This window comes from Panthera uncia, chromosome C2 (assembly GCF_023721935.1).
Source record: "Panthera uncia isolate 11264 chromosome C2, Puncia_PCG_1.0, whole genome shotgun sequence".
Classification (NCBI taxonomy): domain Eukaryota; kingdom Metazoa; phylum Chordata; class Mammalia; order Carnivora; family Felidae; genus Panthera; species Panthera uncia.
The window spans coordinates 56,524,321-56,539,909 of NC_064810.1; the positions used below are offsets into that span (position 1 = coordinate 56,524,321).

The 15,589-nt window shown below is 40.9% G+C and overlaps 1 protein-coding gene across 2 annotated transcripts in view; it reads right to left on the minus strand.

The window, feature by feature from the left end:
* Positions 1–8: 8 nt before the first annotated feature.
* The window catches only part of LOC125920935 (uncharacterized), a 62,622-nt gene continuing 47,041 nt past the window's right edge, over positions 9–15,589 (minus strand). Inside the window, exons 1-3 of one of the 2 annotated variants that reach the window (XM_049628152.1) lie at positions 7,068–7,302; positions 3,607–4,299; positions 9–3,377 (exon numbers count right to left, since the gene is read on the minus strand). In XM_049628152.1, coding sequence (XP_049484109.1) covers positions 3,063–3,377; positions 3,607–3,843 — 552 coding nt within the window. In that variant the 5' untranslated portion in view covers positions 3,844–4,299; positions 7,068–7,302 and the 3' untranslated portion in view covers positions 9–3,062. Of the gene's footprint in view, positions 3,378–3,606; positions 4,300–7,067; positions 7,303–15,589 lie in introns of those variants that run through there. The other variant, XM_049628151.1, reaches the window with a different exon arrangement.

Sequence of the window (15,589 nt, forward strand, 5' to 3'; positions counted from 1 at the left end):
TTTTGGGGGGGGGGGGGTTGTTTGTTTTGTTGTTGTTTTGTTTTTTGTTTTTGTTTTTTTGAGAGAGAGAGAGCATATAAGGGAAAGGGGCAGGGGGAGAGAGACAGAGAGAGAGAGAGAGAGAGAGAGAGAGAGAGAGAATCCCAAGAAGGTTCCATGCTTTGTGCAGAGCCCAATAAGGGGCTTGATCTCACAACACTAGGATCATGATCTGAGCTGAAATCAAGAGTTGGACGCTCAACAGAGCCACCATTTTACAAATGGTCTAATTTGTAAAATTAAAATATTAATATCAACCCCATGCAGACTGCTTGAAGATCACAGAAGATAGATACAATGTACAATATTGAATCTAATGTTAGCTATTGTTTTAGCTTTGCCACTAACCAGCTATGCTACCTTGAGAGAACGACTTAATTTCTTTGTTTCAGGTTCCTCTGATAATAAGGACTAGATAATTTCAATGTTTTCCGTTAAAGCTCAGTTAATAAGTAAACCCTCTCTAAGGGTTCTCTGTAATTTTACATTAACCAGATTTTTTTTTTCATGTTAACATTTTCCAGGTGAGTAAAGATGACATTAGCTGGAATTTGGACAGTAGTATGAGGACAAGGTGACAAAAACAAAATGGTCAGCAAGAAGTGTTTCAGGATGGAATGTTGGGATAAGAACCAGAGCAAAAACAATCACATTTAGAAGATAAAACCACAGGTGAGTGATTAAATAATCTGTTTAAAGAATTTGTATTATGATTCCCTATCAGCTTTAGTGAGTGTTCTTAGAAAAATCACTGGAAAAGTTTAATCAGCTTGCCTAATCTCAGCTTACTCAACTTGCAGCACTGAGGGTACCTGCCACCTACCTAGTTCTGGGAGTTCCCATGAGAAAGACAGGGAGCTAAATACATTAAATGTGGTCATCTTATACTTGTCAAGTACTGCCGTTTACAACACATTTACAGTATCTGTTTATCTGCCGGGGCGGGGCGGGGGGGGGGGGGGAACAACTTTTTTTAAATGAGACCCATGCTTTATCTCTCATCAATAGTAGCAGGTTTTATTTTTAATTTGTTTTTACTTTGACACAGCCGTACTACTTTTCTAAATATATTTTGAAAAAACAACTTTATTAAGACAGAAACCATGTTTAATAATTCAGACTCTGAAGATAGCAACACAAAGTCTGAAACCTGAGAACATATCCTTTTTTCTTTACAAATGCAGCTGAGGAGTATTGGACACCCTTTCCCCTGTTTGTGAGCGGGCGGTCAAGACACATGCGCAAAAGAGTTTCCAAACTAAGTGCTTATACAGATCTTCCCTTATCTGTAATATGTATCTTAAATTTGGAATAGGTAAACTTTGTATGAAAATCACCATTGTAAATGGGAGTGGGCATATGGCTAACCAGGTTGAAACTAATAGTTTTTCTATGATAGAACAGCTCATCCTAAAATATCTTATAATAAGAAACAATAACAATAACAAAGCCTTAATGACAACACTAATATCTACCTTCTTTTGAGCTTTTAATAATAGGCTCCATGACTCAGGACTTTACGTACACTATGCCTTGCCTGGGAACACATTTCTTATATAACACTGAGAAAATATGTACATAAATACAGTTGGATAATTTGAAATTTCATGTAATAGCTTGAGCCCATTTATAATGCTCAACTAGCTCTATTAAAATGCCATACTCTCTAAACAATCAACCACTCTTTAGACAACTAAAGGTATCAAAGCATGACTGACTTTAGAAAGCTGTCCCATTTTACTCCAAACACGGAGTATGACATTTCATAAAATTTCTCATTCTAACTTGAGATCCTCATCACATCACAAGCCTCCCTCCAGGGTGGTTTTTACCAATTACTCGCAAGGCAGCCTTTGGGATCTTTCGCCACTGCTCCTGCACCTCATTCTATTCCCTTCCCAACTTCATTCTCCCAACAGCACCAGGCCCGATTCCAGGCAAGAAAGAACAAAACGAACACATTGGTTATCTTCTCCAATTCTAGTGCAGTAACCATTGGGGTCAGTCCTAAAGAAGGAAGAAATTGTACAATTTCCTTCCAATGCAGATACTTTACACATTTATTTCTATTTGTACTTTTATTGATTATTCTTATATGAATCAGAAAAATCGGGACATGTAGGAAATAGCAACAGGTCATTAAAGCTACGGGAAAACTCTCAAATTCACCTTAAAGCTACTCTCTCAAAGGAGGGTGTAAAATTAATTTAAACTTAGTTTATGTCCTGGGAAGAAGAGTAACCTAGTATGCTGGGACAACAACAGGAAATGAAATAATCTTGAACTTTTTTCTAAGTACTTATTTTCTTTAGGGTTCTCAGAACTCGGGATTCTGTGAATCTGGCTAAAGAATAACAAGGAAAGGAGCCCATTACCTTATGTGACGAGGTTCTTAACTCAGAACACTTGAGAAGTAAGGGCCAGGTATCTTACTAACAAGTGACAAAAAGAAAACAAAAGGACGGTGAGAGATACAGGAGATGGTAGCGCTACCTTATGCGAGCAAAGGAGCAACGACCACTCCCTGAGACATTTCTAAATCAGGTAGGGAGTGTCAGAATTTCAACAAAGTACTGAGGATGAGGAATGCAAAATGAATCTCTTAGCCAAAGGTAAAAGACAATGAGAGGGGCTGGACATGAGGAGTCTCCACTCGGTGGTTGATTTCTGGAGACATTACTCAAAATGATGAGATGGAATGGCTTCCATCCTCAGAGAAGGTAGTGAGAATTAAGCTAACTGAAGACATGAGTGACACCCACACGGATTTTGGGAACCGCTGCTCTGTAGTGAATTCCACTTCAGCCTAACGGGAGGAAGTAGGAAGCAATCCCACTACTGGGTAAAGTGTTAAAATCTTCAAAGTTACTTTGCTTTTACCACTTCCTCAGGCTTAAGGATCTCACCAAAAAAGCAGAGCAAAAACGCTTATCTTTGATAAACAAGAATCGACCAACAGGAACAACAACACGGGGAAAATTACAAAATGAAACACAGGGAGAAGCCATATCGGCATCAACTTGCTACAGGCTTTCATGAGGTTGCACTCTGTTTCTGCCCAGATCCCTCAACAGGGCAGGTCTTAGAGCCTTAGCATCACCTCCTGCCCCAGCCTGCTTGGTGTCCTCTCTTCTGGGGGCCTTCTGCTTCCTAGACCTTGAGAAGGTCTGGCAGACGCAGCTTAGGAAGCGACCAAAGCAGCGTGGTGGTGATGCCAAGGATGTCACTGCCGGAGAAGACGGCCCCAGCTCCTGGGACACTGAGAGCTCACAGGGCTGTATCTGACACTCCTGATGCATCGCACATGCGCCCTTATCCCGCTGACTCTGTAACCTGTCCTGCAAGTAGAAGAGAGAAGTTAAAGACTTCAACGCCAACACACATGCGCAGAAAGGACATCACCCCCTGAGCCAGTTCTTTCATGCTTTATCTGGGCCCAGGGATCCCAGTTTGTTCCCCTAGCTCTTCATCCCCCACTTCCTTCCATTCCAGATGAAGGGCTGTCATTATTTTTCCTAGGAAAACGCGGCAAGCCCAGACTTTCGCCACCCCACGCCTCATCCCTACCTCACTGGGAAGGTCAGGATCATCTTCCGGAGCACTGAACACAGCCGGCTTTGTGTCTACCACCTCATCTTCTTCACTTTGTGGTGGCACAAAAGGTGTTGGAAGGATGGGGGCATGGTGGGTCTCCACCCTCTCCTTCCTCCTGCTCTTCCTCATTCTCTTTGTCCTTACAGCCTTCTTAAGACGTCTATGCGTTTTTGGAAGTGGATCTAACTTTCTACCCTGGACTGGAGGCATGACAGGGTCTCGTAAAATTTCACCCACATGACTCTCAGATGTCCCCTCCAATGGCTCTGATGATGATTCCAAGTTTCTCTTCAGAGGGTCATTCTCCCATAGGTGGAAGCTGCCGTCTGTATCTTGAGTATCTGGTGATATGTTCAAGTCATCAGCGACATGTTTTGGGATGGAGATTGGAGATTCCCAGCTTCTTTCATTGAGGGTTTTTTTTTTACTTACTACGTTGACCCAAGCCAGCTTTGCAGGAACAAAAAGCTCACAAAAAAAGGACCAAGAGTCAAATGCAAAAGAAGTAGTTAGTACCTGTCTCTTTCCAATAATTTATCCTCAACTATCACGGACACAACAGCCATATTGATCTCAGACTTTCCCTCTGGATTTAACTAAGGAATTCAATGGCTTTCAGAGATAGTCCTCAGTTTGTTCTTCTTGGCCTGGGAGATCACAGATTTCCTAAAAGGAGAGAGAAAATCATTGAAATAATTGCTCCATGGACAGTGGAGCCCCTCCTAGTCACACAAAATCTATGTTTTAATAAGACTCTGCCAAGCCTAGCATGAATTCCTCTACAGAAACAGTATTTAGCAACTTAACCAAATTTCCAAACCAGTATTTTTAAAAGTAAGAAAATTCTCCGTGTATATCAGAATCACCAGGGGTGCTCTTTGAAAAAGCAGATTTCTGGGATGTATCCCAGACCTAACATCAGAACTTCTAATGCTTCCTTGCAGGAATTTGCATTTTTTTTCCCAGGAATCTGCACTCTAAAATCTGAAAACTACTACTTTAGAAGGACACTTGATCCAAAATTTTATGGGACCATGGAGGTAACTATTCTTAAAAACAGCCCACTTTCCCCTATAGGTTTTCCCTAGTCATCTCACTCCATAATCATCTCTCTCCTTTGAATTCATTTAATCATCATCACTTATTCTGGTATGTTATCCTTTACTACCTTCTGTCATAATTTAACTTCTAATCCTTGTAATAACTATATCTTCTAACCAGATTATAAGCTTCTCAAAGGCAGAGACTCATACTTGTTAGTTTTCTACGGTGGCTTGCTAGGATTAGTGCTTCATAAATTGAATAAGTGAAGGAAATATGGATAGGTTTATATCCCAGCGTACAAAGATTGATACGAGGCTGCTCTGTAGGAAGAATGATAGAGCAACAGAACGCTAAAAATGACATAGGCCTTGGGGACAACCTAATCCAATTCCCCAAACTTACAGATGGGGAACCTCAAGTAAAATAATGACCCTGCCTAAAGTTGAGGGTGACAGACTTTTTCCATAAAGGGCCACACAGTAAACATTTTATTTAGGCTCTGTGGTCTAATGGTCCTATCATGAATATTCATTGCTGCATGGTAGCACAAAAGAATAAGTGGACAAATAATCATGGTTGTGCTCCAATAAAACTTTATTTACAAAAATAGGTGGTAGGTCAGATTTAGCAGCAGGCTATATATAGTATGCCAAGCCCTGGCTAAAGTCATATAATGAGTTAGCAGTATAGCTAGGATTAGAAATCAAGTCACTTAATTCCTAGCAAGTGCTCTTTCCACAGAGGAGTAGAAAACTATAGAATGAGAAAGAGCTTTTGCAATTAAAAAGGGGCTTGAAACGAGGAAGAGATCAAAATATGCCTGGGTATGTTGTACTTCTAAGATGGTTTCTGATGACCCTTAGTCATTTACACAAACAACTGGGAGCTGAATTCTGAAACCGGCCAATTTCAAGCAGACCCATCAATTGGTAAGGGTATGGAGTAGACTGAATATTTTCTACACACCTGCCTAGGAAAGCACACGATTTGGTCCCCTTTTGACTGAGGAGAAAATCCTATAGATAGGTAATGGAAAATACTTCCATGATTCATTTCTTGAAATTATTGTGGCCTTGTGAATACAGTTCCACAGTGCACAGTCCAGTGACTAAAAGTTTCAAGTAATTACCAGAGGAAAATGGGGGCAGAGATAGGATAGGTTATCTAAGAAGTTAAAACCTCACTTCCTAATCCAAGATGCTCTTTAATAATGAAAGTGACCCTAGTATTAAAGATTAAGTAACCAAAGCCCTGAGGTTATTTCATATTCTGGGCTTTCTGAGAACTGTGAGGTCCATCCAGAACTCTCTGTTCTATTTTTTACTTCCACCCCTAAGGTGTTCCTCATGTCATTACTTCGCCTTCGCAAAGTAGATGATTAACAAATATTTGTTGACTGACGGATTAATAGATGAATGAGTAAATAAATGAATGAAAGAACCAAATGCTATTAGAAAGTTCCTTGGTTTGTGGTTGTAAAAATAAACCAGAATTGGCACATTCTGCAAGAGGAAGTCTAATACTTTTTTAAGTTACCCCTCAGTGCAACTAATAGTGCCTTCACATAGTAAATGTCAATAAAAGTTTCACAAATGAATTAAAGCATTCGATGTAAGCCATTTAAATTACATGTCAAAGTACAAAATCATATTGCTTGTCACACACACAAAAAAAAATGGTATCCAAGTACAGAATTTATTTACCAATACACTAGCATGGAATTTTTTGTAATTAGCTTCAGTTCCATACTGTTAGGAGAGATTGGTAAAATCTTTGAAAGAAGAAAGCTGCTGTTAATAAATGAGAGAACTCAGGCACAGGTTTAATTTGCACCTTCTCTCAGAAACAACTATGCAGGCAGCATCTACAGAAGCAGCAGCCCTAGATCCCCCCGAAGAGGTGGGGCTAGGACTATAGAAGAGAAGTCACCGAGACAAATTATTCAAGCTTCTAAAAGTCAACCTGGCTTCTTCACTGCCTTGGCAATGGCCATGGGTCGGGTGTTCATCATGCCTCAACTGTATTTTGACAAGGTTCTACTCCCTCTGACCCACCCTCCACAAAGGAGCTAGAATGATCTTTCTAAAACAAACCTAACCTGTCATGCTCCTACTTAAAGCTGTGCTCCCCAGTCCCCCAGCAAGATGCTGGCCCTTGGTATCTGACTCCCTGTCTTCTGTCTCGCTTCACGTCTACCACTCACAGATCACTTGCCATTTCTTGAAGGCATCAGACTTTCTCAAACACTCCTCCTTTTGCCTACAATGCCCCTTCCCCTCTTCACTACCTGGCCTAGCTATAAGTATTACCTCTTCTTAGAAGACTTAGCTGACTTCCTCAAGCAGAAAGAAAACACATTTAATTCCATTTAGGTAACATTCTATACTTACAAAAATTATCCCATCAAACTGTAGGCTGTTTAGATATCTATGTCCTTCACTAGACTCGGTGCTCCCTGAACGCAGAAATTCTCGCTTCTCACATGATTTCTAGTGTCTCTGTGGTGCCTGGCGCTTGGAAGGTGGTCAGTGGTTGTGGACTTCACAATGCAGTTGTTTGGTCTGCCCCCCAGAGCAGGGGTTCTAGAGGCCAATTCACCCCCTTCCGTCTCTGAATGAACAAGCAATTGGAGTTTGGGAGACAAAAATTAAGAAGCTATAGCCAGGGCTCAGAATTAATAAATCCAGTTACCAATTCAAAGCCTGTGACCAGAGTAGCAAGTTTCACTCAGGAAAGAAAGAGCTCCTCAGGCAATGATTAGCACCACCCAGCATAATTCTAGAAGCATTCGCCCACCCACATCCCCATGAGAATTACAAGGAAAGGTAGAGGAGGAGGTCCTACTCAGATCCCTGGCTTCCTGCAAACACACTTTCCTCCAGACTATACCATACTTCTCTGTCTTGCTGGTAGACTCTCAGCACTCCTTGCCCATCACTACCCCTCCCCCACCCCTGCTCCATGAGGAGCCTCCCCAAACTCTAAGTGATGCCTGCATCCTAAGTTTTTACCCACAGTCAGCATTCTCGTTCCCATAGAACATACACCCAGCTCCAGGCCTTGACTCTTTCTTTTAGTGTCCCTACCTGGGAACCTGCCCCGAGGGCTAGATGTGCTCATAGGCAGGGATGTTGTTCAACCCACAGAAGTCAATTGCCTGACAAGAGGTAAGAGATTTATACCACATCAATCTCACTGCATCTGGGGCCCATGATCCCCTGGATTTCCCACATCAGAAATTATTGGGTACATAATACAAGTGAATTCACATGTTTCACTCTGAGTCCCTCTGTCTTCATAAACCTGTTGCATTTCAGCTTTCTTTGTGATTGATTTTTCCCCCATTTTCACATATTACTTGAAGCAAAGCTGAGAGTATTAAAGCCCTTGGATGAATTTGCTGCCTAAGCAGAGATGAAGCCAACTTAGAAGTCCTAAAACAACAAACTCTTGGCCACTGAACTTCTGGATAGTCCTGCAGAAGAGACTAGAGAAAAATCTCACTAATCATCATTGACAGTGAACTGACTGGCCCTCTTTAAAAATGGGAAAGAAATGATTGGCACAAACTAACTTTGCTTCTCAGTGAGTCTCTGGAGAATTAAAAACGGAAGCCTCAGACAACAATTTTCTTTGAAGATGACCTTTCATATTAAATGAATAGCTGAAGAGCTAGTCTCAAAGGGAAAGAAAATGAATAATCTGTGAGGGCAAGTGCTCATTCCTGAGTATACAATAACAAAGAGACTAAAATATGATGGTAAACATTGCAGAATGTTGCATGACCAATTAAGTGTATTTTCATTTTCATGGCAACATTTATTGAGAGCCTACTATGAATCCAACAATGGGAAACCTGCTCTTTGATTAAAAACAAAACAAAACAAAAAAAACCCGATCAACAGAATTTAAATCAGGTGTTTTCTCACATTAGCAGACATGAGAATTACATGAAGCATGAAGGGCCTTTAAAACACAGATTGTTGGGGTCCACTCCCGATGTTTTTGCTTTAGTATGTCTGGATGAGCACATTAGAGTATACATTTCTTTTTTTCTTAATTTTAATTCAAGTTAGTTAACATACAGTGTAGTATTGGTTTCAGGAGTAGAACCCAGTGATTCATTACTTATATATAATACCCAGTGCTCATCCCAACAAGTGCCCTCCTTAATGCCCATCACCCATTTAGCCCATCCACCCACCCACCTCCCCTCCATCAACCCTCCGTTTGTTCTCTGTATTTAAGAGTCTCTTATGGTTTTCCTCCTTCTCTGTTTTTATCTTATTTTTCCTTCCCTTCCCCTGTGTTTATCTGTTGTGTTTCTTAAATTCCACATAGGAGTGAAATCATATGGTATTTGTCTTTCTCTAACTGACTTATTTTGCTTAAGATAATACACTCTAGTTCCATCCACGTTGTTGCAAATGAGAAGATTTCATTCTTTTTCATCACCAAGTACTATTCCATTGAGTGTGTGTGTGTGTGTGTGTGTGCGTGTGTGTACCACATACCACATATATATACAATTCTGACAAGGTCCTGGGTAGTGCTGCTGGTTTGGAGAACTGCGCTTTGAGATCCACTGAAAGATGAGACACACACACAGTCTTGGAACAGATTAAAAAGTGGGGGAGGTGCATTCCTAACCACATGCAAGCCGATAAAGACCTATAGGCTCTGAAATGATTATCTGCTGAGTTGATTCCTCCAGCCATGCTGCCATCCCACCTACACTTTGAGCTTTGGGGATGATATGGCCAGAAAGCAGTGTGCTTGCAATGTGGATACTGTTGACACTGGGTTTGCCAATGGGTTTCTTCTCCAGGGGCACCTCTGTCCCCTGACAATTTCCTTCAGTCTCAACCTCAGACCAGTTACAAACTTCAGAACATGAATGTCATAGACACTATTAAAAAGCTAGGAATGTTATTATATAAAGTAGCCATGAAGCAGTTTCATTTTTCTCAAGAAAATATGTGACTATTATCCCCACATTAAGTTCTTGCTCTTTTCTAAAATTTCATCATCTCGTTTTAAGACTTTACCCCTCTGGGCTGAAAGTCAGTGCAGAAAAGAGCTGTGGTAACCTTTGATTTAGTCTAATAAAACAATAACAACACACTCAGTGGGTGGTTAAATCTGATAATATTTTGAGCTGAATTTTCTGTAGTAATTCAATTAAAAATCCCATGGCCAGCCAACAGAAAGCATACAGATCACCAAAGTTTTATAGTATTACATGCTTGGTCTTAAAATAGCCTATATTAATTTGGTGTCTTTATTTATTAACCTAAATAGTTCAAGTAGAGTTTCTCCTAAATATAATTTAGGATAACCATTTATATCTGTACTGTTTAAAAACTTCAGCTGGCTCACATCATTATGGTGCTTAGAATCCCAATTAAAGTGGGAGAAACACTAATCAGAGAGTATATTACAGAAGCTGTATTAATATGACCACCACAGTATCACTGTTTATTAAAGTTTCTGGGGAATCAACTCATGCTGGCTCCTCTATGTCCTTCTTCAATCAGCAAGGCCCCTGGAAAAGTAATATTGCCACTCAAAGCAAGCTGAAGCCATTCAGAATCACTAAATCGTTTGGTCACATCTATTCCTGCCAGGGTTCCTAGCCAAAGAATCAATGGTCCTGGGCTCTCTTCATGCCTTCTCTAATGAAAGCCTTGGAACATTCCAGAAAACTTTAGCACTTCCTTTTTTAACCATAAATTGCACATAACTCTTCCAAATTCTTAGTCTATAATTTCTCATAAAACTCTTTGAGACCTTCTGGTGAAGATATATGGCAAGAGTTATTGGAGTTTAAATTGTTATCCTTCAATGTTATATGCACTGGATCATAACTCTATGGCTGTGGTTCCCTCATAAAACTAAACCACGAAGCCATTCTTTTCATTTCAAGCTTAACAGCACACAGGCCCATGGGTGAAGCAATATCAACACTTGAGTAATTTCTCAAAACCAAATCTCTTCTGCAAAAACAGGGCTGCAAATCAGTGGTGTATTATCTCCCCTCTGAACCTGTGAAGTCTGTAGTTGTCAGCCCACCCAGGTGGAATGATGAGGATAATGTTCATGTGTAGAAATCGGATGGGACTAAGAACTGTCGATAACTATAGAACTTCGATTTAGTCCCAGTTCCACCACTCCATCGTCCTAGACAAGTCACCAAGTCAGGTAATTGTTCTGGGGGGAAAGGTGAGACCTCAGGTTTACCGAAAAATTTTTTAGCCCAGGTTCACAGAATTCGTTTAATAAAAATTACTGGCTCATGACACTCATCGTTGTCCACAACTGTCATCATTGCTCCATTCGTGGCCGCCTTTTTTATTCGTTGTCTTCAGTGTTCATTTTTAACATATATATTCTTAGGTGTATACCTGAGACAAGGTCATGCAAAATGTGCATTAGAAATATGTGTATGTAGGGGCACCGGGGGGGCTCAGTCGGTTGGGCATCTGACTTCAGCTCAGGTCACGATCTCACCGTTCATGAGTTCAAGCCCCGCATCGGGCTCTGTGCTGACAGCTCAGAGCCTGGAGCCTGCTTCAGATTCTGTGTCTCCCTCTCTCTCTGCCCCTTCCCCTCTCACACTCTGTCTCTGTCTCTCAAAAATAAACAAACATTTAAAAGAGAGAGAGAGAGAGAGAGAGAGAAATATGTGTATATTTACAGAGACACTATATACAATACAAAAAGCCTGGAAAAAATCCAATGTCCACGGTCAGGATGATGTGGTAGACTCCCATAATGCAATAGTAAACTACAGCTACATTTGATAATATAGAGTCATTGTTTCTGAGTCTCTCTTTTGCCCTCTTAAATGGAGACAAGAATCATCTGTTTCTGAAGATTAATGTAAAAACCCTTTGAAAATTATAACTAATAAATGTTAATTATTTTCCTCCTATATTCTCTATTCTCTGGTCCTATAAGAATAATCTGGAAGCACCATAGTGAAGAACAGGAAAACAATAGAATCAGGATGATACAAATTTGGAGTTCCACTGCTGGAGTTCAACTCTCTAATCTAGCAATTATTTCCTGTGTGGACTCAGGTAAGTTAATTTACCTCTCTAAACCTCAATCTTCTCTCATGCTAAGTGGAAACAAAATTAGTACCTACTTAAGAAGGTTTCAGTGAGCTAATCCAAGTACTTACTAGCACACTAGCACACATTAGAACACCATAACAAGTGTTCACATCATCAATAACTATTACATTAACAGGAAGCCCATGACACTTGTCAAACAGACATATCTGCTTTCCCCTGTCCTTACCTCACTCCCATTCACTCTCCCAATACAACACACGCACACGTGCACATTCACGCACACATATATTTTCTTTGCTTTTGCCCATTCTTCAGCTCCTCATACATAGCTTAACACCGAGGATGATAACACAATAATTAGGCCCAGAGTTCCTGTCTTGGACATCAGGGCAGAAATGGGAACAATTTTATCAGATTATAGTTGCGTTAAATATAAAATTTCTTGCGGGGTGCCTGTGTGGCTCAGTTGATTGAGTGTCCGACTTCGGCTCGGATCATGATCTCGTGGTTCATGGGTTTGGCCCCACGTCAGGCTCTGGGCTGAGAGCTCTGAGCCTGGAGCCTGCGTCAGATCCTGTGTCTCCTCTCTCTCTGCCTCTCCCCCGCTCATACTCTGTCTCTGTCTCTCAAAAATGAAAATGTATAAAAAATTTTTTTAATTCTTCACAAAAGAATTTTGCTCAGAATTTCCGTTAAAAGCAAAGTTGATTTGCATTTTACTTAAAACACCCGCAAATGGGGAAAGGCAACCATTTTCACAATTCACATAGAGTACTAAAAAAGTGTGGGAATAATTCTTTAAAGGTAGCACAACCTAATTGGAGTAAAAATGATTAAACAATATATTTGAAACATAAACATTTTGAAGGACATACTTCATAGTTGTTGATTTGTTAAACTGGGTCTGGGCAGGTCATGATGGAAGATGCTGGGACCTGACACTAGACCAGCCACCAGGGAGTATGGCCCAGCTGCAGGTGCTGGGAGAATGTCCAGTCTGGCAGGCAGAACAAAGTAGCTAAAAAATATGGCAGTACATAAGAGCCGATAATGCAGCTAGGAAATTGGCATCAGGAGGCAAACATGAAATAGCGGAAGTTCACTCAATATGAAAGCACAGCATGGTGCCAAGGAATTCAGAAGCAAAACATGTCCCAAGACTCAGGCAGGCAGCATCAGACAGCCTAATCTGTGACGGTGGAGCTTCAGTCAGCCAATGGTGCCAGGGTTGCGCCCTGGTGGCTGAGAGGGAGGAGGGATGGCAAGTTCTGGGAGGACCTGGGAAAGCTTGGCAAATTCCTGAGACGGGAACCAGTACAAGAAGTGCACTGAACCCAAAAGAAAAAGAGACATAGATGATTCTGGAAATATGGCGGAAGGCAAAGGCAGACTAGACGCCTAACTTGATGCTGAGGAACAAATGTGTTGAGTTAGAGTTCCTTAAATGCCCCCCATCCCAGGTCTCAAATTCTGGCCACAGAGAGCCTAGAAGGCTCAGGGAACAATCTGTGCTCATGATGGTGGGTGCGGGTGCATTGGAAACTGGAGAGCAGGAAGGACCAGACAATCATAAGACTGGCAAAACCAGGCCAGCAGTCCCAAAACTGCAATCACTACAATTACCCTGAAACTTCACAAACAAATAGCAGCACTCTTATTTAAACCAAATCCCGGCACAACCACCACAAACATAATTAGGAAAGTCCATGTGAGTTTGTTTTAATGAATTTGACCTATAGTAAAAAGATAAGCCACTCATCATCAGGGAAATGCAAATCAGAACCACAGTGAGCTATCTCCTCACACCTGTCAGAATGGCTAGTATCAAGAAGACAAGGAATAACAAGTGTTGGCATGTGGAGAAAAGGGAACCCTCGTGTACTGTGGTAATGTAAATTAGTGCAGCCGCTTTGGAAAAAGTATGAAGGTTCCTCAAAACCTTAAACATAGAAACGCCATATGATCCAGCAATTTCACTACTGGATACGTACCTGGAGAAAATGAAAATGATGAATTTAAAAAGATATGTGCACCCCTTTGTCTGTCTACTCAGCATTATTTATGATAGCCAAGAAATGGAAACAACCTCAGTATCCATCAATGGAAGAATTGAAGAAGAAGATGCAGTATATATGATATGTGGTATGTGGAATATCACTCAGCCATAAAAAAGAATGAAATCTTACCACTTGTGACAACATGGAAGGACCTTAAAAGTATTATGCTAAGTAAAATAAGTCAGAAAAAGGCAAATAGAGCATGACTTCACTTAACGTGGAATCTAAAAAGCAAAACAAACAAACAAAAAGCAAAACCCAGACTTATAGATACAGAGAACAGATAGGTGCTTGCTAGAGGGATGGGGTTTGGGTGGTGGAACAAAATAGATAAAGGGGATCAAGAAGTAAAAACTTCCAGTTATAAAATCAGTAAGCCATGGGGATGCAATGTACAGCATGGGGAATGTAGTCAGCCATATTAATTTGGCATGGTGACATACACACAGATGTCTGCCATAGCCATAGCCCAATTCATTTAGAAGAGTCACCACAAAACCATTTGTGGAAGTCAAGGGTCTCCTCTTTGGGGTGTGAACATTCCTGAGATGGAGAAAGAGTACTTTCCTAAGCCAAACATGCCCCGTTTCTGCTATGGCAGCCTATCCCTTACAAGTACAATGACCCCTGGCAGCCTGGACCTCTAGACTATGCAGAAGCAACCAATCAACAACTTCATGGCCAATGTCATCAGGTCCTATTAAGTGAGGGATCTTTAGCTGAATAGGTATTCATGAGCAACTGCTCCTGGAATGCTCCAAAGCCTGATAATTAACAGCTGTGCACTGCAATTAATTTGTATTTCTGCCTTAAATATTCAGCAAGATATTATTTCTTGTGTATGGCAGATTCATATTTCATGCTGACTCTCAAAACAGCAATAAGAAAAACAACATCAAATTTGTTTTTGTTTTTATTTTCTTAATTCAACTGTGCTGCCATTTGTATCTCAAAACACTGTTGCCTTGTATTCAGTGAGCAAACTCCAAAGCCCATTCAGGGAGATCATGGGGGGAAACTGGCAAAGGCATCCAAGACTTTCCCCAGGCATTCACAAACCCTTAGAGAGTACCAGAAGGGACAATCTAAATTAAGGCGATGACACTGAAGTCTCAGCAGTCTTAATTCACGAACTCCATGTTCCCCGTGGGCATGTTACTTCATACAGCAATTGTTAATTGAATGTCCACCAGGCACATGGTACCATTGAAAGGTTTGCAAAATGAAGAGATTAGATAGTATTTTTCCAGATTCTTCCAGCTTTATGATTTTACAAGTTAGCAAATCTAGAAAACACAGACCACGACTTCAAAGAGTTTACATCTCTGAAGGTGAGATCAGATTACACAAAGAAAAAATCCTAATACAAGGCAGGATCAATAAATGCCAAACATAAGAGACAGGTGTTATAAGACCATAGAGGAGACAGTGCTTTGAATGCCAGGTTGAGGAACTCTGTGGCAGTGGTTCTCAAACTCCAGCATGCATCAGAGATCAGTGGGCCCTACCACCAGAGTTTCTAATTCAGTAGGTCTGGAGTTGGGCCCCAAATTTGCATTTCACACAACTTTTCAAGTAATGCTAATGTTGCTGGTACAAGAACCACACCTCGAGACCCTGCTCCATGGGAAGCCATCAAAGTTGACTGCACAGGAGAAAACCATGATGGAAGCAGTGTTTGGAGATGGTTAATCTAGAGATAACAGGTAGGACCACTAAAAGGAGGTCAATAGATTTACAACAGGCCCCAGGGAGGGCAACGGTCAAGGCCAGAGG